The sequence below is a fragment of the Puma concolor genome, chromosome D1 (assembly GCF_028749965.1).
Source record: "Puma concolor isolate L17-30 chromosome D1, mPumCon1.1.hap2, whole genome shotgun sequence".
NCBI classification, from domain to species: Eukaryota; Metazoa; Chordata; class Mammalia; order Carnivora; family Felidae; genus Puma; species Puma concolor.
The window spans coordinates 116,194,608-116,220,902 of NC_141676.1; the positions used below are offsets into that span (position 1 = coordinate 116,194,608).

Sequence of the window (26,295 nt, forward strand, 5' to 3'; positions counted from 1 at the left end):
TGGCCATCTCACCATGCTCTACAAATGCCATGCTGTCAGCCTTACTGGTGTGAGAGGTCAGAGACTCAGCCTGAAGCAATCCAGAAGAGAGCCTGAAGTAGAAAGGTTGATTGAAAATAAAGACATATGCGATTATCATAATTCTATGGAAAAACTTTGACAATCATATGAAGTTTCATGATCATACAAGGGGTTTCTCTGGTTTTCTTGTTTCTTTATTTAAATATTTATTTATTTATTTTCAGAGAGAGAGCGCGTGAGCACGAGTCGGGGGAGGGGCAGAGAGAGAGTGTCAGAGAGAGATCCTTGCCCCTCTTTTGGTTTTCTTAACATCCCTTGGCAACAACTCCAAAGTACAAAGATCCTTCAAAGTCTTAAACAAATAGCTTTACTATATATGTGGGATATTACTGACTGATCATAAACTTTTTAGGGATGCCTGGGTGGCTTAGTCGGTTAAGCATCTGACTCTTGATTTCAGCTCAGGTCATGATCTCACAGTTGGTGGGTTCAAGCCCCACATTGGCTCTGTGTTGACAGCTTGGAACCTGCTTGGGATTCTCTCTTTTGCTCTCTCTCTCTGCCCCTCCCCCACTCTTTCCCTCAAAATAAATAAATAGACTTGTAAAAAAATCATCAACTTTTTACACCACTGTACCAAAATTTAATAGAATTTATTAGGAATTTTAGAAAAACAAAGCTTCACAACTACAGCTAATACATAATTTTAATAACAAAATATCCTGTTGTATTTTTAAATATAATGAATTTATTTTCAGAAGCATGCCCATTAAAAACAATGAAGCATTTCCATTCACTAAAAATGTATCAATAAAATACATAATAAACTTGTAGCATAAATGTAAACTAGTCAATTTATCTCCATTACCCATGTTATGATTTACCTTTATTTTATGGTTATAGTATTTTAAATTATTAACAAATGCAGAAATCTAGGATATATTTACAGGAGATTATCAAAAATAATGATTCCATTTAATAGTTACTGTTATTCTTCATCAGTATTTTCTCTGCACTCTGGATCCAACATCAGGAGATAGACTGGTCCTTGGCTGGCTGTTCTGTAACATAATTTCAGAACACTATTTTACTGTAGTATTCATAGGCAGATTCACAGGTGGATCTCCTTACAGATTATGGATATTAATAACACTAAATTCATAATTCAAATTCTCAAGTGCTACATATACATCAACCTCAACATAATGAGTACCACTTCACATAAAGCATCATACCAATGATAATAATTCATAATCTTCACCCTTTGCTATTGGAAAAGGTGATTTTCAGGTGCCTTTTATCATAATCTGGTGTGTAAATAGTCACAATTTAGCAATTTTATTTTCTAAGGGAAGCTCCAGCAACTCATATAACACCCTAGGTGTAGTTTAACAACATATATTGGGTTAAAGAAGTTGCTTGAGAGGGCATTAGGTAAAAATTCATTAAATTCATAAATTCATAAAATTTATTTTAAAAAAAGTAAATATTCCAAAATAAAAATTCTGCTTCTAAGAATCATAGTTTTTACACTGAAAAGCCATGGCTGGTGTCTTCAGGATGCCCTGGGACAAGACTCTGAGAGGACAGTGTTTGCATGTCGTCTCTATTAGAACGCAAGAGACTTGAAGGCAGGAAAGTGTTTCCCTCTTTCTAGTCCCAGCCCTCACACACAGGCACTGTGTGTCTGACACAGTGAAAACCCAGGCAATATCTGTTCAATGAAGAAAAAGAGGGCACCCAGGGGGCTCAGTTGGTTAAGCGCCGACTTCAGCTCAGGTCATGATCTCACGGTTCGTGAGTCCCATCTCTGTATCGGGCTCTGTGCTGATGGCTCAGAGCCTGGAGATTGCTTCAGATTCTGTGTCTCCCTCTCTCTCTGCCCCTCCCCTGCTCGTGCTCTCTCTGTCTCAAAAATAAACATTAAAAAAAATTAAAAAAAGAAAAGGAAAGAAAAAAAGGAGACCAGTATGATAACTTCTATGAAAAGAAAAAAATCAGGCTGCTATAGTTGCCAAAAAGAGGAAGTTCTAAACTTTGACAGGATAAAACTTGGGCTGAATAAGCCTTCCTAGAGGGAATGGCAGTGAAATGAAGCCTGAAAGAATGAGTAGGAGAGAAGTATGTAAGAGGACAAGTCCTGTGAGGCAGGGGATGAGGGGAAGGCAGTGTGGGCCCTGGAAGGACAGGGAGCTCCAGGGAGACCTACCTGTCGCTCAAATGTATATAACTTACAAGCTGGGGAGCAACCAGAGGTGCAGATGGGAAGGTCGTGAATGCAGTTCTCTGGAGTTTTAATTCATCTTTTAGGTGACAGGTAAGTGCTGACACAGGAGAGTGATATGTTCATATTCTTGGTTTACAAAGATTACTCTGGGCTGATGGTGTGAAAGATACCCTGGACAGATCACATCTCTTCAGGTGAGACATGACACATTCTTCTTCTTCTTTTTTTTTAAAATGTTTTTTATTTATAGAATAAATTTAATGTTTACTTGATGTTTTTATTTATAGAGACCAATTTTTAATTAATTAATTTTTTAAAATTTACATCCAAGTTAGCTGGCATATAGTGCAACAATATTTCAGAAGTCGATTCCTGAATGCCCCTTACCCATTTAGCCCATCCCCCCTCCCACAACCCCTCCAGTAACCCTGTTTGCTCTCCATATTTACAAGTCTCTTATGTTTTGCATCCCTTCCTGTTTTTATATGATTGCTTCCTTTCCCTTATGTTCATCTGTTTTGTATCTTAAAGTCCTCATATGAATTGAGTCATATGATACTTGTCTTTCTTTGACTAATTTTGCTTAGCATAATACCCTCTAGTTCCACCCACGTAGTTGCAAATGGCAAGATTTCATTCTTTTTGATTGCCGAGTAATACTCCATTGTATATATATATCACATCTTCTTTATCCGTTCATCCATCGATGGACATCTGGGCTCTTTCCATACTTTCGTTATTGTTGATAGTGCTGCTATTAACGTTGGGGTGTGTGTCTCCTTGAAACAGCACACCTGTATCCCTTGGATAAATACCTAGTAGTGCAATTTCTGGGTCATAGGGTAGTTCTATTTTTAATTTTTTGAGGAACCTCCATACTGTTTTCCAGAGTGGCTGTACCAGTTTGCATTCCCACCAGGAGTGCAAAAGAGATCCTCTTTCTCTGCATCCTTGCCAACATCTGTTGTTGCCTGAGTTGTTAATGTTAACCATTCTGACAGGTGTGAGGTAGTATCTCATTGTGGTTTTAATTTGTATTTCCCTGATGATGAGTGAAGTTGAACATTTTTTCATGTGTCGGTTGGCCATCTGGATGTCTTCTTTGGAGAAGTGTCTATTCATGTCTTTTGTCCATTTGTTCACTGGATTATTTGTTTTTTGGGTGTTAAGTTTGATCAGTTTTATAGATTTTGGATACTAACCCTTTATATGATATGTCGTTTGCACATATCTTCTCCTATTTCATTGGTTGCCTTTTAGTTTTGCTGATTGTTTCCTTCACTGTGCAAAAGGTTTTTATCTTGATGAGGTCCCAATAGTTCATTTTTGCTTTTGTTTCCCTTGTCTCTGGAGATGTGTTAGGAAGTTGCTCTAGCCAAGGTCAAAGAAGTTTTTGCCTCCTTTCTTCTCTAGAATTTTGATGGCTTTCTGTGTTATGTTTAGGTCTTTCATCCATTTTGAGTTTCTTTTTGTGTATGGTGTAAGAAAGTGGTCCAGGTTCATTCTGAACTTCACCGTCCTGTTTTCTCGACACTATTTGCTGAAGAGATTGTCTATTTTTCATTGGATATTCTTCCCTGCTTTGTCAAAGATTAGTTGGCCATATGTTTGTGGGTCCATTTCTGGGTTCTCTATTCTGTTCCATTTATCTGAGTGTCTGTTTTTGTGCCAATATTATACTGTCTGGATGATTACAGCTTTGTAATACATCTTGCAGTCCAGGATTGTGATGCCTCCAGCTTTGGTTTTCCTTTTCAAAATTGCTTTGGCTATTCGGGGTCTTTTCTGTACAAATTTTTTCCATACAAATTTTAGGACTGATTGTTCTAGCTCCGTGAAGAATGCTGGTATTATTTTGATACAGATTGCATTGAATACGTAGATTGCTTTGGGTAGTATCGACATTTTAACAATATTTGTTCTTCCAACCCAGAAGCATGGAATATTTTTCAATTTTTTGTCTTTTTCAATTTCTTTCATAAGCTTTATATAGTTTTCAGTGTGTAGATGTTCACCTCTTTGGTTAGGTTTATTCCTAGGTATTTTATGGTTCTTGCTGCAATTCTAAATGGCATTAATTCCTTGATTTCTCTTTCCGTTGCTTCATTATTGGTGTATAGGAATGCAATTTATTTCTGTGTATTGATTTTATATCCTGTGAGTTTGCTGAATTCATGGATCAGTTGTAGCAGTTTTTTTGTGGAATCTTTTGGGTTTTCCATATAGACTATCATGTCATCTGTGAAGAGTGAAAGTTTGACCTCCTCCTGGCTGATCTGGATGCCTTTTATTCCTTTGTGTTGTCTGATTGCTGAGGCTAGGACTTCCAATACTATGTCGAATAACAGTGGTGAGAGAGGACATCCCTGTCTTGTTCCTGACCTTAGGGGGAAAGCTCTCGGTTTTTCCCTATTGAAGATGATATTAGTGATGTGTCTTTAATATATGACTTTTATGATCTTGAGGTATGATCTTTCTATCCCTACTTTCTTGAGGGCTTTTATCAAGAAAGGATGTTGTATTTTGTCAAATGCTTTCTCTGCATCTATTGAGAGAATCTTGTGGTTCTTATCCTTTCTTTTATTGATGTATCACAGTGATTGTTTTGCGGATATTGAACCAGCCCTGCATCTCAGGTGTAAATCCCACTTGATTGTGGTGAATAATTCTTTTAATGTATTGTTGAATCTGGTCAGCTAGTATCTTGTTGAGGATTTTTGCATCCATGTTCATCAGGGAAATTCATCTATAGTTCTCTTTTTTATTGGGGTCTTTGTCCTGTTTTGGAATCAGGGTAATGAAATGCTGGCCTTGAAGAAGGAATTTGGAAGTTTTCCTTCCATTTCTATTTTTTGGAGCAGCTTCAAGAGAATAGGTGTTAACTCTTTCTTAAATGTTTGGTAGAGTTCCCCTAGAATGGCATCCAGCCCTGGACTCTTGTTTTTTGGGAGATTTTGATTACTAATTCGATTCCTCTACTGGCTATGGGCCTGTTCAAATTTTCTATTTATTCTTGTTTCAATTTTGGTAGTTTACATGTTTCTAGGAGTCTGTCCATTTCTTCCAGATTGCCCATTTTATTAGTGTATAATTGCTAATAATATTCTCTTATTGTTTTTATTTCTACTGTGTTGGTTGTGATCTCCCCTCTTTCATTTGTGATTTTATTTATTTGGGTCCTTTCCTTTATCTTTTTGATCAAAATGGTTAGGTGTTTATCAATTTTGTCAATTCTTTCAAAGAACCAGCTCCTAGTTTCACTGATCTTTCCTACTGATTTTTTTTTTTTTTTTTTTGGTTTCGATAGCATTGATTTCTGCTCTAATCTTCACTATTTCCTGTCTTCTGTTGGTTTTGGGTTTTATTTGCTGTTCTTCTTCCAGCTCTTTAAGGTGTAAGGTTAGGTTGTGTATCTGGGACCTTTCCTCCTTCTTTAAGAAAGACTGGATTGCTATACACTTCCCTCTTATGACTGCCTTTGCTGCGTCCCAGAGGTTTTGGTGTTGTCATTTTCACTGGCTTCCATGTACTTTTTGATTTCCTCTTTAACTTCTTGGTTAGCCCATTCATTCCTTAGTAGGATGTTCTTTAGTCTCCAAGTATTTGTTATCTTTCCAAATTTTTTCTTGTGGTTGATTTTGAGTTTCATAGCATTGTGGTCTGAAAATATGCATGGTATGATCCATCTTTTTGTACTTGTTGAGGGCTGATTTGTGTCCCAGTGTCCAGATATTCTAGATATCTTCCTTGTGCACTGGAGAAGAATGTGTATTCTGCTGCTTTAGGATGAAATGTTCTGTATATATTTGTTAAATCCATCTGGTCCAGTGTATCATTCAAAGCAATTGTTTCCTTGTTGATTTTCTATTTAGATAACCTGTCCATTGCTCTAAGTGGGGTGTTGAAGTACCCTACTATTATGGTATTATTATCAATGAGTTTCTTTATGTTTGTGGTTGATTTATATATTTGGGTGTCCCACGTTTGGAGCATAAATGTTTACAAGTGTTAGATCTTTTTGGTGGATAGACTCCTTAGTTATGATATAAAGCCCTTCTTCATCTCTTGTTACAGTCTTTATTTTAAAATCTAGATTGTCTGATATAAGTATGGCTACTCCAGCTTTCTTTGGCGACCATTACCATAATAGATGGTTCTCCACCCCTTTACTTTCAATCTGAAGGTGTCTTTAGGTCTAAAATAGGTCTCTTATAAATAGCATATAGACGGATCTTGTTTTCTTATCCATTCTGTTACTCTATGTCTTTTGATTGGAGCATTTAGTCCATTGACATTTAGAGTGAGTACTGAAAGGTATGAATTTATTGCCACTATGTTACTTGTAGAGTTGGAGTTTATGGTGGTGCTCTCTGGTCCTTTCGGTATTTGTTGCTTTGGGTTTTGTTTTGTTTTTTTTTGTTTTGTTTTCTGTCTTTTCTCCCTTCAGAGAGTCCCCCTTAAAATTTCTTGCAGGGCTGGTTTAGTGGTCATGAACGTGCTCTAATTTTTGTTTGCCTGGGAAACTTTGTATCTCTCCTTGTATTTTGAATGAAAGCCTTGCTGGATAAAAATTTCTTGGCTGCATATTTTTCCTATTCAGCACATTGAATATATCCTGCCACTCCTTTCTGGCCTGCCAAGTTTCTGTGGATAGGTGTGCTGCAAACCTGATATGTCTTCCCTTGTAGGTTAAGGACTTTTTTCCCCTTGCCGCTTTCATGATTGTTTCCTTGCCTGAGTATTTTGTGAATATAATTATGATATGCCTTGTTGATGACTGGTTTTTGTTGAATCTAATGGGAATTCTCTGTGCTTCCTGGATTTTGATGTCTGTGTCTTTCCCTAGGTTAAGAAACTTTTTCGCTATGGTTTGCTCCCATAAACCTTCTACCCCTTTTTCTCTCTTTTTATCTTCTGGGACCCCTATGGTTCTGATGATATTCCTTTTCAATTAGTCACTGAGTTCTCTGATTCTTATATCATGCTCTTTTTTTTTTTTTTGCTTTGGTCTCCCTCTTTTTTTTCTGCTTCATTATTCTCCATAAGTCTGTCCTCTATATCGCTGATTTGCTGCTCTGCTTCATCCATCCTTGCCGCCTGAAACATGATAAATTCTTAAACAAAGGCACTAACAGTAGGAATGAAGATAGTGGATGGATTTGAGGTGTATTATCAGGAGGACATATTGTCTGTGGGCATGGGAGAAGGAGAAGCCTGGATGAGATACACATTTCTGTCTGGGAAATCTGGAGGATGGTGTCATCAACTGAAGTAAGAATTAAAAGAGGTAGAAGAGTTTTGGGGGGAAACTTGGGAAACTGAATCTTGGCTCTGCCACTGAATATTTGTGAGACTTGAGAAAATTCCTTGATGTCCTTCGCTTAGAATATTAAACAAGATAACGTGTGTGAAATAATTTGGGACAGTACTTTTCAGTGGTAGGAATCCCTAAGTGTGCTTCCATTCTTGTTTCTAAATATATCTCAACAAAATTTGGGTGCCATTAAAGAGTATTAATTGACATTTAGCATTCACCAAGGGGCTTTGCAAGAAAACAGTGGTATTTTATGGGGCATAAAATCTTGCTTCAGAATATTAAAAACGTTTCCAGTTCAAATACATCACCTCATTTTATTGTAGCCTGAAAAAGGTACATCATATATTTAAAAACCAGGTATAAAAAAATCATGAAGTCTCAACCAATATTTTCAAGTATGTAGTATGTGCTAGTTTCTACGAAGTAGACAGGTAAATGGAAAAACAGCCTCAAGAATATAGTTCCAAAGAAGATCACTCATGTAAAAAGACAACCCACAAAAATACCTATGGAGTAGAAGTATAAAACCAGTGGTACTACAGTAATTAAGTTCAGAGAGAATGTGGTCATCATAAGCTGGATTGGTCATGGAGAGATTCATGGGGGAAGTGACATTAAGTTGGTGCTTAGATAGGTTGGATTAGGAAGGTAGTGCAAAAGTACAGCTGGTGCAGTTTGGAGCGGGGGTGAACATGAACAATGACAAAAACATGACAGCATACAGAGTACTGCAGACTTGAAGGACAACGCATTAAATTTGTTTGGCTGGAAGGAAGATTCATAGTGTAAAAAGAGAGGTAGGTGGGACTATGAATTGTTACAAATTGTTATGATTCCTATTATTTACAAGGAAGTTATGCTTTGCATGTGCATTTCACTTAAGTAGTTTCAGGAATGTTACCTTTTTCTGAAACGATGCAACCTTTTTTTTGAGACGATGTAAATGGATAAGATGATCACAATAGTGGCACTAATGATAATGCAACCCAATGGTGTCTAGCATGTGTTGTGTTATAGGCACTGTTCTAAATACTTTACACTGGTTCTTCTCTCTAGAAGCCCTCACAGGTACACTAGAGGATAGATGCCAGTACCATTAAGATGATTATGACTAATCAGTGAAGGGATACAGGAAGGGATGGGCCAAATTTTGTTCCTCTGAAATCTTACAACAGCACTTGCTCTGAGTGGTGGAAGCTGACTGCCTGCCACCTGAGAGATCCTGCTCAAAATTATTTCTTTTGCTCATGTTACAAGTGTCTAAAATCCCACTTTTAGAAATTCACTATACTTCTTCCCAGAAATTGTTTTTAAATGATTTAAATGGTTTTAAGTCTTTTAAAGTAATTTTTAGAAGTGAGGGGCACCTGGGTGGCTCAGTCAGTTAAGCCTCTGACTTTGGCTCAGGTCATGATCTCATGGTTCATGAGTTTGAGCCCCACATTGGGCTCTGTGCTGATAGCTCAGAGCCTGGAGCCTGCTTTGGATTCTGTGTCTCCCTCTCTCTGCCCTTCCCCTGCTTGTGCTCTCTCTCTCCTTCTCAAAGAATAAACATTAAAATTTTTCAAAAAATAATTTTTAAAAATGAAAAATTATCTTTTAAAATTCAAGCCAAGTATCTCAACAGGAGTGAATATGCCAGTCCATTTCTTTTCCTAAGAGGAAAAACTCAAAGCAACACCACCAAACACTGTGGGAGAAGGAAACACAAGGAGTGACAGAATGGGGGGAAACACAAAAAACAGTAATAAAACACACGTGGGGGGTGCAGCATGGTGGATTAATATACAAACTTCACTCTCGTGAATTTTCCAGAGAGATATATAATTTTTGAGAATTATAGAAATTATAGAAGAAAATAGATCAGGAGTCAAAGTGACAGTTGCCAAAAGACTCCTGTACAATAGTCACTGCATCAACAATGCCACACCAAAAAGGCCGTTTCTGAGAACCATTTGCAGAGACCGAAATAAGAAGCTTCATGAAGGCAGGGGCAGCCTCTTTCTTCTTCTTTACTACCACACTCAGGACACAGCAAAAATCTAAAATGTGGGCAGGAAATGTGTAACTTTGTTTATGTAAGAGCAAATAATAAGAAATGAAGTATACTTGTGTCGTCGTACTTTTTCCTGTCAAGATTACAGAACTGAGGGTATGTGATGAAAAACAATTGAGCAAGCATCCAATGAATTCTCTAAGAAAACATTTTTTTTTTTAGAAAAAATTTTAATGTTTATTTATTTTTGAGAGAGAAAGAGACAGTGTGAATGGTGGAGGGGTAGACAGAAGGGAGACACAGAATCTGAAGCAGGCTCCAGGCTCTGAGTTATCAGCAGAGGGCTCGATGTGGGACTCGAACCCATGAACTGGGAGATCATGACCTGAACCAAAGTTGGGCGCTTAACAGACTGAGCCGCCCAGGCGCCCCTCTAACAATGCATTTCTTTGTCGAACACCTAAGTTGAGGATAGTAAGAGTCCAGGTGCCTCATATAGTCTTAATTCATATTATGGTAATTTGTATACACTATCCATGTGTGTTCTTTCTCCCTGTTAGACTGAAAATTCCTTAATGCACTAAATTGCCACTTATATGTGTATCTTTACCAGAATCCAGTGTCAAGGCAAAAAACAAAAACAAAATTCCAAATAATGATGTCTAGTTTTGAACTTTGAAAACACAAAAGGGAGATGGGAAAGGGTGGGATCATTACCATGGTAAAATAAACAACAATTTTCTGGTTAGGCTACAAACCCATATACCACATATCAGTAGTGCAATGATATCAGTTTCTGTTCCCATGGATGATGAAATACTCTGGATGGAAAAAACTTTATATTTTGATTTTTTTTAATTTTTAAAAAATGTTTATTTATTTTTGAGAGAGACAGAGAAAGAGAGTAAGTGCAAGTAGGAGAAGGCAGAGAGAGGGAGACACAGAATCCAAAGCAGGCTCCAGAGCTCTACGTGGGGCTAGAACTCTTGAAATCATGACCTGAGCTGAAGTCGGATGCCTAAGTGATTGAGCCACCCAGGCGTCCTATATATTTTGATTGTTTTAAATGAAAGGATATTTGCTGATTCTAACAAAACGTCTCATCATTGAAAGTTGACTGGGAGAAAAACTCCCTAAAAGCCAATATCAAGAAAAATTAATTTCAATACAGGATTCTTACACACAAAATCATGACATTTCCTAAAATGAGAAAAATAAAAGCTTCTTCAAGTACTTACCAGAAATGGTATTATTCGTAAGGTATTTTTGATGGATGGATTTTTGCAAATGGTTTCTTGTACATCTGAAATAATTATACCATGACACAAAAATAATTCAGTTACGTATGCTGACAGAGAAGAATCAAATGTTAAGTTCTGGTGTCAAATACTCAACGTGGGGAACAGACTTTCTTCTTTGGTCACCAGAAACAGTCTTTAGCCTTGTATTAGGTTAGGAAATAGAAGTAATTTGATGAGAAACAATTACATAAAATTAATGTTGATAAAAAGAAATTCCTAATACTTTGACTATTCTATAACAATCTTCCTTCAAATGCTGGGTTTTCTTGTCTTTTTTTTCTTCCTTTTTAAAAAATACAGTACTTTTATTACTTTTTAAAGTTTATTTATTTATTTTGAGAGAGCGAGAGAGAGCAATCAAGAGAGAGTGAGCCAGGGCATGAACGAGTGAGGGGCAGAGAGAGGGAGGGAGGGAGAGAGAGAGAGAGAGAGAGAGAGAAAATCCCAAGCAGGCTCAGTGCTGTCAGTGCAGAGCTTGATGTGGGGCTGGAACCCATGAACCATGAGATCATGGCCTAAGCCGAAGTCGACACTCAACTGACTGAGCCACCCAGGTGCCCCTCTTCTTTTGTAAAACAAAAGGTAAATTTGATTCTTTGAGTATCTCAGGAAAGAAGAGATGTTTATTTAGCTATTAAGGCATAAAAGTTGAATAATTCGTCAACTCTTGTCTTTTCAGTGCTTAAGCTTTGGTCCATATAAAAGCAAGGGTCTGGGCAAAAGAAAAAAAAAAAAAAACACCTTCAAGCAGAATCCTTTATGTGAAGCATTTAAGTATGTCGAAGTATCTAATAGGAAAAAACCCTCTAAAAAAACTGACCTGAGTTTTTTACTCTTGATCTTCATAATTGGACATCTTACAGCCTTAGTTATATATTGCTTCTGGGGTTGTAGCTCCCTGCTTTTTATTAATATATTATTATTAAAGTTTATTTATTTTTGAGAGAGAGAGAGGGAGAACTTGTGCATGAGCAGGGGAGATGCAGAGAGAGAGGGAGAGAGAGAATCCCAAGCAGGCTCCACACTGTCAGCATGGAGCCCAATGTGGGGCTCAATCCCATGAACCTCGAGATCATGACCTGAGCCAAAACCAAGAGTTGCCCACCAGGCACTCTTATTAATATTTTATTCTTAAATTTTAATTTTTAAATTAACACAAAAAACATATAGAGCATATATACATATTGCAATTAATTATAATGAAGCTAATGTCTATGTAATGACTTAGACTGAGAAATGTGCACATTATCACTATTTTAGGAACTTCCCGGAGCTCCCATCTCCATGCCTCTCTGGGGATTGCACTTCCTTTCCTTGCCCACAGAGGTGACCGATTACATGGGCTTTGTGTCTGCATAATTATAGCACATGAGTATACATGCATATCATATTGCTTGTTTTACCTGTTTCTGAACTTCAAATAAGTAAAATTGACCTGATTTTTGTTCTGAATTTTTATTATTTTTTAAATTTAAATTTTGATTCATTTACAGTGCAATGTAGTTTCCTGGGGTAGAATTCAATGATTCATCACTTACATATAGCACCCAGTGCTCATCACAAGTGCCCTCCTTAATACTCATCACCCATCTAGCCCATCCCCCACCCACCTCCCCTCCATCAGCCCTCAGTTTGTTCTCCATATTTAAGGGTCTCTGGTGATTTGTTTCCCTCTCTTCTCTCCCCTCCACCTTCCCATATGTTCATGTTTTGTTTCTTAAATTCCACGTACGACTGAAATCATATGCTGTTTATCTTTCTCTGATTGACTTATTTCACTTAGCATAATACATTCTAGTTCCATCCACATCATTGCAAATGGCAAGAGTTAATTCTCTTTGATTCCATTGAATATATACACCCATCTTCTTTATTCATTCATCAGTTGATGGACACTTGGGCTCTCTCCATAGTTTGGTTATTGTAGATAATGCTGCTATAAACATCAGGGTGCATGTACAGCTTCAAATCTATATTTTTGTATCCTTTGGGTGAATACCTAATAGTGCAATTGCTGGATTGTAGGGTAGTTTTATTTTTAGTTTCTTGAGGAATCGTCATACTGTTTTTCACAGTGGCCACAGCAGTTTGCATTCCCACCAGCGGTGCAAGAGTGTTTCCCTTTCTCCGCATCCTTGCCAACATGTGTTGTTTCTTGTGTTGGTAATTTAGGCATTCTGACCGGTGTGAGATGGTATCTCATTGTGGTTTTGATTTGTATTTCCTTGATGATGAGTGATGTTGAATGTTATTTCATGTCTGTTAGCCATCTGGATGTCCCCTTTGAAAAATGTCTATTCATGTCTTCTGCCCATTTCTTAACTAGGTTGTTAGTTTTTTGGGTGTTGAGTTTGAGAAATTCTTCATAGATTTTGGATACTAACACTTTATCAGATACCTCATTTGCAAGTATCTTCTCTCATCCTGTAGGGTGCCTTTTGGTTTTGCTAATTGTTTCCTTCGCTGTGTGGAAGTTTTTATCTTGATGAAGTCCCAATAGTTCATGTTTGCTTTTGTTTCCCCTGCCTTCAGCAATGTTGTCTAGTGAGAAGGTGCCCCAGCTGAGGTCAAAGAGGTTGCTGCCTGTGTCCTTCTCTAGGATTTTGATGGTTTCCTGCCTTCCATTTAGGGCTTTCATCCATTTTGAATTTATTTTTGTATATGATGTAAGAAAGTGGTCCAGTTCATTCTGCATGTTGCTGTCCAGTTTTCCCAACACTATTTGCTGAAAATATTGTCTATTTTTCACTGGATATTCTTTCCTGCTTTGTCAAAGATGAGTTGACCATATAGTTGTGGGTCCATTTCTGGGTTTTCTCTTCTGTTCCACTGATTTATGTGTCTGTTTATATGCCAGTACCATACTGTCTTGATGACTACAGCTTTGTAATACAGCTTGAAATCAGGAATTGTGATGCCTCCAGCTTTTCTTTTTCAGGATTGCTTTGGCTATCCAGGATCTTTTGTGGTTCCATACGAATTTTAGGATTGTGAGTGCTAGCTCTGCAAAAAATACTGGTGGTATTTTAATGGGAACTGCATTAAATACACAGATTGCTTTGGGTAGTATAGACATTTTAACAATGCTTGTTCTTCCAATCCATGCGCATGAAATGCGTTTCCATTTCTTTGTGTCCACTTCAATTTCTTTCATACACTTTCTATAGTTTTCAGAGTATAGATCTTTTACTTCTGTTTTGTTTTTTTTTTTAATTTTTTTTCAACGTTTATTTATTTTTGGGACAGAGAGAGACAGAGCATTAATGGGGGAGGGGTAGAGAGAGAGGGAGACATAGAATCGGAAATAGGCTCCAGGCTCTGAGCCATCAGCCCAGAGCCTGACGCGGGGCTCGAACTCACAGACCGCGAGATCGTGACCTGGCTGAAGCCGGACGCTTAACCGACTGCGCCACCCAGGCGCCCCTACTTCTGTTTTTAATGTTTTATTTTTATTAAAAAAATTTTTTTAATGTCTATTTTTGAGACACAAAGACATAGCATGAGCGGGGGAGGGGCAGAGAGAGAGGGAGACACAGAATCCGAAGCAGGCTCCAGGCGCTGAGCTGTCAGCACAGAGACCGATGTGGGGTTTGAACCCATGAACAGTGAGATCGTGACCTTAGCCGAAGATGGATGCTTAACTGACTGAACCACGTACACTTAACCGACTGAGCCACCCAGGCGCCTCTATATCTTCTACTGCTTTAGTTAGGTTTATTTGTAGGTATCTTATTGTTTTTGGTGCAATTGCAAATGGGATCAATTCCTTGATTACTTTTTCTGCTGCTTCATTATTGGTGAGAAATGCAAGAGATTTCTGCACACTGATTTTATATCCTGTGACTTTGCTGAACTTATATGTTAATTCTAGCACCTTTTTGGTGGAGTCTCTTGGATTTTCCAGAGTATCATGTCATCTGCAAATAGTGAGTTTGACTTTTTCCATGCTGATTAGCATGCTTTTTCTTTTTGTTGTCAGATTGCTGAGGGTAAGACTTCCAGTACTATGTTAAATAGTAATGGTGAGAGTGGACATCCTTGTCTTATTCCTGACCATAGGGGAAAGGCTCTCAGTTTTATCCCATTAAGGAGATTAGCTGTGGGTCTTTTGTATATGGTTTTTATGATCTTGAGGTCCACCTATCCCTCCTTTTTGAGGATTTTTATCAGGAATGGATGCTGTATTTTGTCAAATGCTCTTTCTGCAACTATTGATGGGATCATATGGTTCTTATCCTTTCTTTTATTATAGTCATGTATCACATTGATTGATTTGCAAATATTGAACCAGTGCTGTAGCCAAGGAATAAATTCCACTTGCTCATGGTGAATAATTCTTTTAATGTACTGACTTTGGTTTGCTAATATATTGTTGAGAACTTTTGCATTCATGTTCATCAGGGATACTGGCCTGTAATTCTTTTTAGTGAGGTCCTTGGTTTTGGAATCCCCAAGGCAATGCTGACTTCACAGAATGAGTTTCAAAGTTTTCCTTTTCAATTTCTTTGCTGGTTATGGGTCTGTTCAAATTTTGTATTTCTTCCTGTTTCAGTTTTGATAGTTTGTGAGTTTCTAGGAATTTGTCCATTTCTTCCTGATTGCTCAGTTGGTTGGCATATAAATTTTTGTAGTATTCTCTTATGATTGTATTTCTGTGGTGTTGGTGGTCATCTCTCCTCTTTCATTTGTGATTTTATCTATTTGGATCCTTTCTCTTTTCTTTTTGATAAGTCTGGCTAGTGGTTTACCAATTTTGTTAATTCTTTCAAAGAACCAGCTCTTAGTTTCATTGATCTGTTGTTCTACTGTTTTTTGTTTGTTTGTGTGTCATTTTATTTCTGCTCTAATCTTTATGAGTTCCCTTTTTCTGCTGGCTTTTGGCTTTATTTGCCGTTCCTTTTCTATCTCCTTTAGGTGTAAGTTTAGGTTATATATTTTGGACCTTTCTAGCTTCTTGAGATAGGCCTGGATTGCAATATACTTCCCTCTTAGGACTGCCTTTGCTACATCACAAAGGTTTTGGACTGTTGTGTTTTCATTTTCATTTTCTTCCATGTATTTTTTAAATTTCTTCTTTAATTTCCTGGTTAACCCATTCATTCTTTAGTGGGATGTTCTTTAACCTCCATGTGTTTGAGGGCTTTCCAACCTTTTTCTTGTGGTTGACTTCAAGTTTCACATTGTTGTGATCTGAAAATATGTATGGTAAAATCGCCATCTTTTTGTACTTGTTGAGGGCTGATTTGTCACCCAGTGTGTGATCTGTTCTGGAGAATGTTCCATGTGCCCTCAAAAAGAATGTATATTCTGCTGTTTTATGATGAAATGTTCTGAATATATTTGTTAAGTCCATCTTGTCCAGGGTGTCATTCAAAGCCATTGTTTCCTTGTTGAGTTTCTGCTTAGATGATCTGTCCATTGCTGTGAGTGGGGTATTAAAGCCTCCTACTTTATTAATGGTTTTTTTTAAAGCTTTATTTCCGAGGTGCTGACCTCTGAAACGTCACACTTGGCACACTGTTGTTTATAAAAACCTAGTGGTATTGAAACCCTCTCCTTTTTCCCCCATCAATGGTTCTGGGGAACATTTTCTTGTCCAGTCCCCAGAGCATGTTTTCATTCTTTCTCTCTAGCTGCTTTCAGGGGGAAGTGCTTTCCTGCAAAAACTCGAGGTGCTGCTCTCTCCCCCTTTCTCCTCTCGGCAAAAACGACTCCCCCCCCCCCGAGGTACCCCGGCTCTTCTTGCCCCCCAGTTCACCTCTCAGCACCATGCACCTGCTGCGTTCTCTCCCTCAAACTATGCAGATCATTGTGTGAATCCTCAGATCGATTTCCTAGGTGTTCACAATGGTTTGATGTTGATCTAGCCGAGTTTGAGGGACAAGTCCAGGGTCCCCTCACTCATCTGTCATCTTAACTCCTCCTGACTTGTTGCTCTTGTGCTGTGATTTGCCTTATTTTGCCCCAAATTATATTGTTTAGAATCATCTATGATGATGTGTGTAGCTGCAGTTTGTTCATTTTCCTTGCTGAACAGCGGCACATGGATATTCCACATTTAGGTGTTTTCAGTTTGGGGCTTCTAAAAACAATGATGATCTTTGTATACTTCTGCATGTCTCCTGATGCACACGTGCAGGCTTCCTCGAGGGCATGTATCTGGAAGGGAAATTACTGGCTTGTAGGGTCTGTTCATGTTCAACCTATCCGATGATGGCAGGACATTTCCTCAAGAGACTGCACCCACTCACACCCCAAAGGCACCGCGGGAGGGGCTCCCACTGCTGCACACCATTACCAATGCCTGGCATCCCCCACTGTTAAACCTGTGTCTTTCTGAGGAATATGTAACTGTATTCCATTGCTTTATTTATTTATTTTTAAAAAAAAATTTTTTTTTTCAACGTTTTTTATTTATTTTTGGGACAGAGAGAGACAGAGCATGAACGGGGGAGGGGCAGAGAGAGAGGGAGACACAGAATCGGAAACAGGCTCCAGGCTCTGAGCCATCAGCCCAGAGCCCGACGCAGGGCTCGAACTCACGGACCGCGAGATCGTGACCTGGCTGAAGTCGGACGCTTAACCGACTGCGCCACCCAGGCGCCCCTGTATTCCATTGCTTTAAAAAAAAAAGTGATTATTTATTTTGACAGAGATGGGAGAGAGGTGGGGGAGGGGCAGAGAGAGAGAGAGAGAGAGAGAGAGCGAGCCTCTCTATGCTCCATGCCCAGCACAGAGTCCAACATACGACCCTGGGATCATGACCTGAGTGGAAATCAAGAGCCGGAGGCTCAACCCCAACTGAGCCACCCAGGCACCCCTATTTATATACTGTGAATATGAGTCCTTCTTCTTCTTTTTTTAAAAGTTTATTCATTTATTTTGACAGAGACAGAGACAGTGTGAGTTGGGGAGGGGGAGAGAGGGAAAGAGCAAATCCCAAGCAGGCTCCACACTGACAGCACAGAGCCCAACTGACTGAGCCACCCAGGTGCCCCAATATGAGTCCTTCTTGTACATGTTCTAAATATTCTCTCACATCATGCCTTTTTCCTTGTTTTAATCATGTTTTGATACAAAGACAAGTTTATAATTTTGATATAGTCAAATTCATTATTTTTCTCCTCTTTGGATCATGTTCCATGTGCTCTAAGAAATATTTCCTTACCCTGAGGTTAGAAAATATTTTTATATAATCTCTCAGAAGCTTTATATACTTTATTTCATATTTAATCTTTAATCACAGTAATTTGGCACTAAATTTTATATATGATATTTGATAGGAGTTCACTTTAATCTCTACCTGGTATCCCTTTTTTCCAATATGGAGCGATAGCTTGTCTGAACATGACCCCAGCAGTTGTGGCTTTTCTGTTGGTGTGCTGCCTGGGACCCCAGGACAGGCGCTGACACCTTGTGAGGGCAGCATGTAGCATCCAGCTGCCTGGGACTCTCCTCCAGCAGAAAGAGGCTGCAGCATGTGTACCTGCCTCCCTTCCCCCTAGAACCTTTAATACGTTAGTCACAGCCACTTAAAGCATCTGCACGAGAGTTCCAGTGTGTGAGTCACCTCTGGGTCTGTGTCTGCTGCCTGCTTTGTCCCTTGACAGTGAGCATCTTTCCTCACTTTTTTGGTGTTTGTTAATTTTTGACTGAATGCTAAACTTTATGTTTACAATGGTGGTTAGTGAGGCAAATAGGACTTATGCCAGGAAATGGGGATGCCTATTCTGCTAGGCAACTGGGGCGTGTGTGTGGTTAATCACCAGGAATTGAGTTTTTGGTTCTGTTTTTGTTTTTGAGAGAGACAGAAAGGGCACAAGTGAGCGAGGGCAGAGACAGAAAGAGAGAATCCCAGGAGGGGCACAGGGAGAGAGAGTGAGGGAGAAAGAGAAAAAGAAGTGGGGCTTGAGCTCATCCAATGCAGAGCTTGAACTCATGAACTGTAAGATCATGAACTGAGCCAAAGTCAGATGCTTAATGATGCAGCTACTCGGGAGCCCGAGACTTTTTTTTTTTTTTTTTTTTTAAGTAGGCTCTGCACATAACATGGGGCTTCAACTCTGACCTGAGATCAACAGTCCCCTGCTCCACTGAGCCAGCAGGTGCCCCTGGGTTTGGGCTTTGTTGTTGCTTTGTTGTTTGTGCCTTTAGTCCCTCACTGGTTTACATCCCTCCGGTGTTGTTCTATGTCTCTGCAGGGTCATGGAGGTTTTTTCTTCAATGTTCCTACTCCACTCTTAGTGTCTGGCCTTCCTGTGTGCCTGCACAACCCAGCCAGGCTCTCTGTAGGCTCCTGCCTCTCCTCTGGCAGAGTTCTAGTGCTTGCTACTTTGCTCTTTTTGGTCTCATCGTGGGGGAGCAGGGAAGTTTTCTGTCCTCACAGTTGTCAACTTTGCTTTGTATCTCTGACAAGTTTTGTGCCAGAGAATTTTGTGACCCTCATGCAATAGTGGGAGACTTCTGCTGACCTTGGGGGAAAGTTCTGTTTTTCCCCATTGAGGATGATATTAGCTGTGGGTCTTTCATATATGGGCTTTATAAGCTTGAGGTATGATCCTTCCATCCCTATATTCTTGAGGGTTTTTATCAAGAAAGTATTTTGTATTTTGGGGTGCCTGGGTGGCTCAGTCGGTTGAGTGTCCGACTTCGGCTCAGGTCATGATCTCGCATTCTGTGAGTTTGAGCCCCGCGTCGGGCTCTGTGATGACAGCTCAGAGCCTGGAGCCTGCTTCAGATTCTGTGTCTCCCTCTCTCTCTGCCCCTCCCCGACTCATGCTCTGTCTCTCTCTCAGAAATAAACATTAAAAAATTTTTAAAAAGAAAGGATGCTGTATTTTGTCAAATGCTTTCTCTGAATCTATTGAGAGAATCTTGTGCTTCTTATCCTTTCTTTTATTAATGTCATGTATCACCATGATTGATTTGTGGACATTGAACCAGCTCTGCATCACAGGAATAAATCCCACTTGATTGTGATGAATAATTCTTTAAATGTATTATTGGATCTGGTTTGCTAGTATCTTGTTGAGAATTTTTGCATCCATGGTCATCAGGGAAATCGGTCTGTAGCTCTCCTTTTTAGTGGGGTCTTTGTTTTGGAATCAGGGTAATGAAGTGCTGGCCTCGCAGAATGAGTTTGGAAATTTTCCTTCCATTTCTATTTTTTGGAACAGCTTCAAGAGAATAGGTGTTAACTCTTCTTTAAATGTTTGGTAGAATTCCCCTGGAAAGCCATCCAGCCTAGGACTCTTGTTTTTTGGGAGATTTTTGATTACTAATTCAATTTCTTTGCTGGTTATGAGTCTGTTCAAATTTTCTATTTCTTCCTGTTTTAGTTTTGGTAGTTGATATGTTTCCAGAAATTTGTCCATTTCTTACAGATTGCCTAATTTGTTGGCATATCATTGCTCATAATATTCTCTTATTAATGTTTGTATTTCTGCTGTGTTGGTTGTGATCTCCCCTCTTTCATTTGTGATTTTATTTATTTGAGTCCTTTCCTTTTTCTTTTTGATCAAAATGGTTAGGTGTTTATCAATTTTGTTAATTCTTTCAAAGAACCAGCTCCTGATTTCATTGATCTGTTCTTCTGTTTTTATGATTTCAATATCATTGAATTTTGCTCTAATCTTTATTATTTCCCTTTTTCTGCTGGTGTTGGGCTTTGTCTGCTCTTCTTTGTCTAGCTGTTTTAGGTGTAAGGTTAGGTTGTGTATCTGCGACCTTTCTTCCTTCTTTAGGAAGGCCTGGGTTGCTGTATACTTCCCTGTTATGACAGCCTTTGCTGTGTCCCAGAGGTTTGGGACTGTCGTGGTTTCATTTTCATTGGCTTCTATGTACTTTTTAATTTCCTTTTTAATTTCTTGGTTAATCCCTGAATTAAAACTTTGGTCATCATGATCTTTTTTATGTAATTTAATGTTTTCTATTTTGTCTCATAATGACACAAACCAATTTGCCTGTGGTTAGAATTTGTTTGGTACATATTTTCTATCTTCTTTATTTTCAGCTTTAAGAGTTCCGATTAAGAGTTCCCTTATTGGGTGCCTGGGTGGCTCAGTCGGCTGAGCATCCAACCCTTGACTTTGCCTCAGGCCATGATCTCATCGTTTGTGGGATCAAGCCCCGAGTTGGGCTCCACACTGACAGTGCAGAGCCTCCTTGAGATTTTTTCTCTCTCTCTCTTTCTCTGCCCCACGTGCACATGTTCTCTCTCTCAAAATAAATAAATAAACTTAAAAAAAAAAGAGTTCACTTATTGTGATGAGCACTGAGTAATGTATACAATGGTCGAATTAGTATATTGTACACCTGGAACTAATATAACACTGTATGTAACTATATATGAATGGAAAAAAGTTAATCTGCACCAAATTCCTTAAGAAGAATCCCAGCGCAACTTAACACCATTTATCTTCTCCCAACTTATGCATTACTTTTAAAAGGCATTTTTTTTTTTTTTTAAATTTTTTTTTCAACGTTTATTTATTTTTGGGACAGAGAGAGACAGAGCATGAACGGGTGAGGGGCAGAGAGAGAGGGAGACACAGAATCAGAAACAGGCTCCAGGCTCCGAGCCATCAGCCCAGAGCCCGACGCGGGGCTCGAACTCCCGGACCGCGAGATCGTGACCTGGCTGAAGTCGGACGCTTAACCGACTGCGCCACCCAGGCGCCCCTAAAAGGCATTTTAAAAGATGTTTATTTATTTTGAGACAGAGAGCAAGCACATGAGTAGGAGAGCGGCAGGGAGAAAGGGAGAGAGAGATTCCCGATGTGGGGCTCGATCTCACGAACCGTGAAATCATGACCTGAGCCAAAACAGAGTGGGATGCTTAACTGACTGAGCCACACAGGTGCTCCCTTTAGTAGGCATTCTAATGGTAATGTTTTTTTCTTTGAAACACACACTACTTTATTACATTTAGTATTTAATCCAATGTTTTTTCAAATTTACACTCTCAGACTGTGCATCTGAAATTACTTTTGGTCTGCTAAAGTGCATTCTTTAGCATTTCCTTTAGTATGAGGCTGCTATTAACAAAACATAGGGCAAGGGCTACAACCTACGCAGACACACACACAGACACAGAGAGGTGAACAAAGCCTGCCTGTTTTCCTCCCTCACTGGCTCAATGCTGCAGTTCAAGACGAAAATGCTTTTCCACCCGTGTGTGTGTGTGTGTGTGTGTGTGTGTGTGTGTGTGTGTGTGTCTGTGGGGTGTAGCTCTTTGGGAGGCCCAACTTTATGGAGGGACGATTTTCTGTGAGACTACCCATCTTGAGAATTCTTATTTCTAATTATTAAGTTAAAATAAATTTTAAATTACAATTATTAAGTACGAAGTGTAACATTTCTCACAAAAGGTGATCTTCCACACTTACAGGACAGCCTCTCATTGAGACGACTGAGGGACTGTAGGATCTTCTGTTCATCAGCTGACAGTGCACAGATGTTGAACGGCGGGGTCTTATTTGAAGTCAGATTTGGTTTCTGTAGCTGCTTGCTATTTATGACAGTGAGAATTTCATTCTCAGGCACTGAAGCTTTCACTAGGTTTTCAGCCATCAAAAACTCAGAAGTACTATCTGAAACTACAGAAACTTTACATTAATTACTCTTCGATCCTTTTTTCTCTTTGGGATTTTCTCTTACACCTACTTAACCAACATGTGCTTGTATGTATTCCCTTCACAAAAAGAAACCCTCTAAATCTTCTGTTACTTCGCATTTTATTTATCAAGATTATTCGTATCTAGCATGTTCCCATCCCTAATTAAAACACAGAAAGTCAAAGTGATGGCGAGGCAATAAACATTCCTGGCACGTTATCTGAGCTAAAGGAAAAATGCAGCATGTTTAGATTGATTATTCCTGTGTTGTGTTTTTGTTACTCACTGGTAGTAGAAAGAGATGATGAAGTAGATTGTCTTTTTTTTTTTTTTTTGAGCGTGAGAAAGAGAAACAGAGGGTACACACCTGGGAGGGGTAAGGGCAGAGAGACAGGGAGAGAGAATCCCAAGCAGGCTCCGAGCTGTCAGTGCAGAGACCGACATGGGGCTCAAACTCAGGAACTGTGAGATCATGACCTAAGCTGAAACCAAGAGACCTACACTTAACTCACTGAGCCACCCAGGCACTTCTAGATTGTCTTTATAATAACAATTAAGATAAAAAAGAGTAAAAGAAAAGGAAAGTAAGGAAAAGTTAGAAAGTGAGCTAATGAGCTGAACTGAACTGACAGCTTAGAAAAAAGACCCAATCAGATCGAAGAACTTATCAAAGAAGCATCAGAGTCTTGAGAGAAGGGAGAGATAACTCAAGAAATTAGTTTGTTGCTTTTACAAGAATCAATTTGCAGTTTTCTATTACATCATATGTTTAAACAAAATCAAAGGTAACTAAAGAATTTAATTTAATGAATCACACCATTAAAGCAATCTGGAGGAGAAAGAAATAAACACTTCTGAATTTCTGTATGGGAAAGGTTCTTTGATCTTAAAAGTAATGGAAAAATCACTAAGAAAAGACTAAAACATGTTTATTTAAAGGCCAGTCTTCCCTAATAGACTTTAAATTTTTGAAGGGCAAGACTTTTATATATTTTGTTCATTACAGTGTATCCAATCTTTACTTATATGCAGGAAATTAGCTGTCATCTGTTGAATAAAAAATGCAAAGGAAGACTTCTATATGTAAACATATAAGTGGAATAAAAAGCAAATAATAAAGTAGTAAAAACATTTGCAACTAATATGAAGAAAAGAACTCCTGACATTTAAGGAATTTGCAGGAATCACTAAGGAAATACCCGAGCTCCGGTACCTACAGGAAATAAGAGTATGAAGGACCAAATCACCACAAGTTAACACACATACAAAACAATGAAGCATGTTATTAATAAAAGGAATACAAATCAACAATAAAACACAATTTCTTTGCCTATCATGTAAGCAAATCATAGAAATAATTGCACCTCAAGTTGGTTCACATCCCAGAAAAGTTTTAAATCATGTTTTTCAGGGAAGTATTTTAGGGATATATATGTACAGCTATAACAATGCTTATTCCCTCTGATCCAGTATTCATGTAATACAGAGTTTCACTCAGCAAGTATTTATTGGATGTCAATGACATGGAAAATAGTGTAATTTTAATTCTGGGAATCTCCGTCTCATGGAAATAGTTGAAAAGTGAGGAAAAAGCTTCATGTAGAAAGATGTCCAATACATCATCGTCATCAACATCATCATTATTATTAATTACTATTATTATTCTTTCTTTTTTTTTTAAACAAAGGCAACTGCCACTTGCAGCGCCTCATGTGGATGTGTCTGGAGTCTTGGAAGCTAGACTACCCTACGTTTTCCTACAAATGGACCTTGAGAGCTAGTTTGGAGGTTCTAGCAGGGGAGCGCAGCTAATCGTATACCCTTGATGGAAGCACGGTCCTCCTCTATAGGGGAATGTCGTCCTCTTCGACCCAGCGCTCAGCTTTGGAAGGGACGCACATGGACCGGTGAGGGAGGAAGGGGACACCCGCCTAGCCAGCCAGATCAGCCAAATCAACCCTGGTGATCGATGGGGTGACAGATGTCGCAGCCAGATCGTCCTCACATCCATCCAATACATTATTATTTAGAATAAAAAACCTGGCAACAGCCTGAATGTGCAGGGCAAGGGGGGCTCAGCCCCCACATGGTGGTTCACTGCTCAGGTATGTGTGCACTTAGGAAAATACACGTAACAAAATATGAAATCATGGGGAACAAAGCTCAGAGAGAAATTTTAAACCGAAACATACCTTCTTCAACATCAGAAGTACCCCTTGTTGTTTGTTTTGGCTCCCTTGAACTTAGCTGGACACTTTGTCCAAAATTCTATAAAAATATAACATGAAATCAGAACATAATTCCATATTAAAAATTCATTATTATACATTAAACAAACCCATATTCACTCTATATGTTTTTGGTTATCACTGCTCATGTAACCTGTAGGGTTTTTTTTTTTATTATTAGAAATCAAGAATTACTGGAATAAGTCCTTTCTAGGGTACCTGAATATTAAAAAATATATATTTTATGTCAACTTTGAAAAAATTTCAGGTTGCTGTGTTGTTGTGGATGCTTGGAAGAGGAAAGTAAGGTGCTGCCTAAAGGAACAGCAAACATTTCCCTTGAGGCTTCTAACCTCCGTTTGTCGTTGCAAGGGCGGGGCGGCCGCAGGTGACTGATGTCTGGGACAGGTGTCCGGCTCAGAACGGCCATGCCGGAGCTCTCACAGCACTGGCCGCTGGTGCACCGCTCGGCTCTCCGGCCCGGAAGGACCCCAAAATGCCCCGCAGTGGGCAGGGACTGCCTCTCACACAGGACAGGGCCTGGCTGCCACTCCCCACCCCGGGCCTGTGCTCGGCCCGATCCAAACAGCCGCTGGCGCAGGTTTGCGCAAGAGCCCTCCTTTCATGGCCTGGGCGGCCTCGCCTGGCCTCCACCGCAGATGGGAGGCTCACTGGACTGACCCAGTCCAGGCACCAAGTGGCATCTCTGCCTTTTCTAGCTTTCACTGGTCTCTTTCAGGTGCTTTCCATGTGGGAGTGGTGGGCTGGGCAGATCCAGTTGGATAAAGCACGTTTCCCAGTACATGGTGACTGGTTGTGGGGGAGTGGTGGCACTGCTGGATGACTGAACCCCTGTGTAGTAGGAGCCTTAGTTAGAAAGCAAAACAAAAAAAACAAAAATCAAAACAAAACAAAAGGGATGAGAAAGTTAAACTTCAAAACTTGATTTTGATTCACCTATTCTAACGCTAAGACTCTGGAAGATGTTTAAACAGCCGTGTGAATGGAAGATGTGTGTAAAGATGGGAGTGAGGCTTCTGGAAAGAAAAGCAAAAACAGACTCTAAAAACAGTAAGACCGAGTGCAGAGGGAGAAGACATGGGACAGAATAAGACCCAGAAAAATAAAAAGAATTTGGAGAGGGCACTAATCACAAGCACTTAAAACTTTGTTTGTTTTTTGGTTAGAACAAGTACATATTGCTTTAGAATTTAAAATATATTAATAAAAATAAAGAAAAAATTGTTCACTTGACAGATTTTGAGATGTTTGATGTGAACAATGTGGAGGTTAAAAAGGAAGGACTTAGGAGGCATTATTGTATTTGTAATCAGTAAGTTATGTCTGTGAGTGAGCACTATGTTATGAAGCAGTAAGAGTATGTCGGTAGCGGGGCAGCTTTATTCACACGATACATACAACTACATGACTTTTGTCTTGCCATTAAGAATATCTCGTGGTTTTCTTCATATTAAAAATCTTATCCATATAAAAAATTAATAGTTCTTATGAATACAAACAATAGAATCCTCAACTCATAACTCGGATATAAATTCTTCATAAGGCAATCTATTCCAGTTCTATTAAAAA

The 26,295-nt window shown here is 39.1% G+C and overlaps 1 protein-coding gene across 11 annotated transcripts in view; it reads right to left on the minus strand.

Moving 5' to 3' along the window:
* Nucleotides 1-655: 655 nt before the first annotated feature.
* CEP126 (centrosomal protein 126) overlaps nucleotides 656-26,295 on the minus strand; it is a 104,956-nt gene continuing 79,316 nt past the window's right edge. For 5 of the 11 annotated variants that reach the window (XM_086679288.1, XM_086679289.1, XM_086679298.1 and 2 more), the window contains 4 exons: nucleotides 24,670-24,745; nucleotides 22,250-22,459; nucleotides 10,800-10,864; nucleotides 4,011-7,345 (listed from right to left, as the gene is read on the minus strand). In XM_086679288.1, coding sequence (XP_086535414.1) covers nucleotides 7,223-7,345; nucleotides 10,800-10,864; nucleotides 22,250-22,459; nucleotides 24,670-24,745 — 474 coding nt within the window. In that variant the 3' untranslated portion in view covers nucleotides 4,011-7,222. Of the gene's footprint in view, nucleotides 1,083-4,010; nucleotides 7,346-10,799; nucleotides 10,865-16,616; nucleotides 17,022-22,249; nucleotides 22,460-24,669; nucleotides 24,746-24,839; nucleotides 25,573-26,295 lie in introns of those variants that run through there. The other 6 variants (XM_086679290.1, XM_086679294.1, XM_086679292.1 and 3 more) reach the window with 6 other exon arrangements.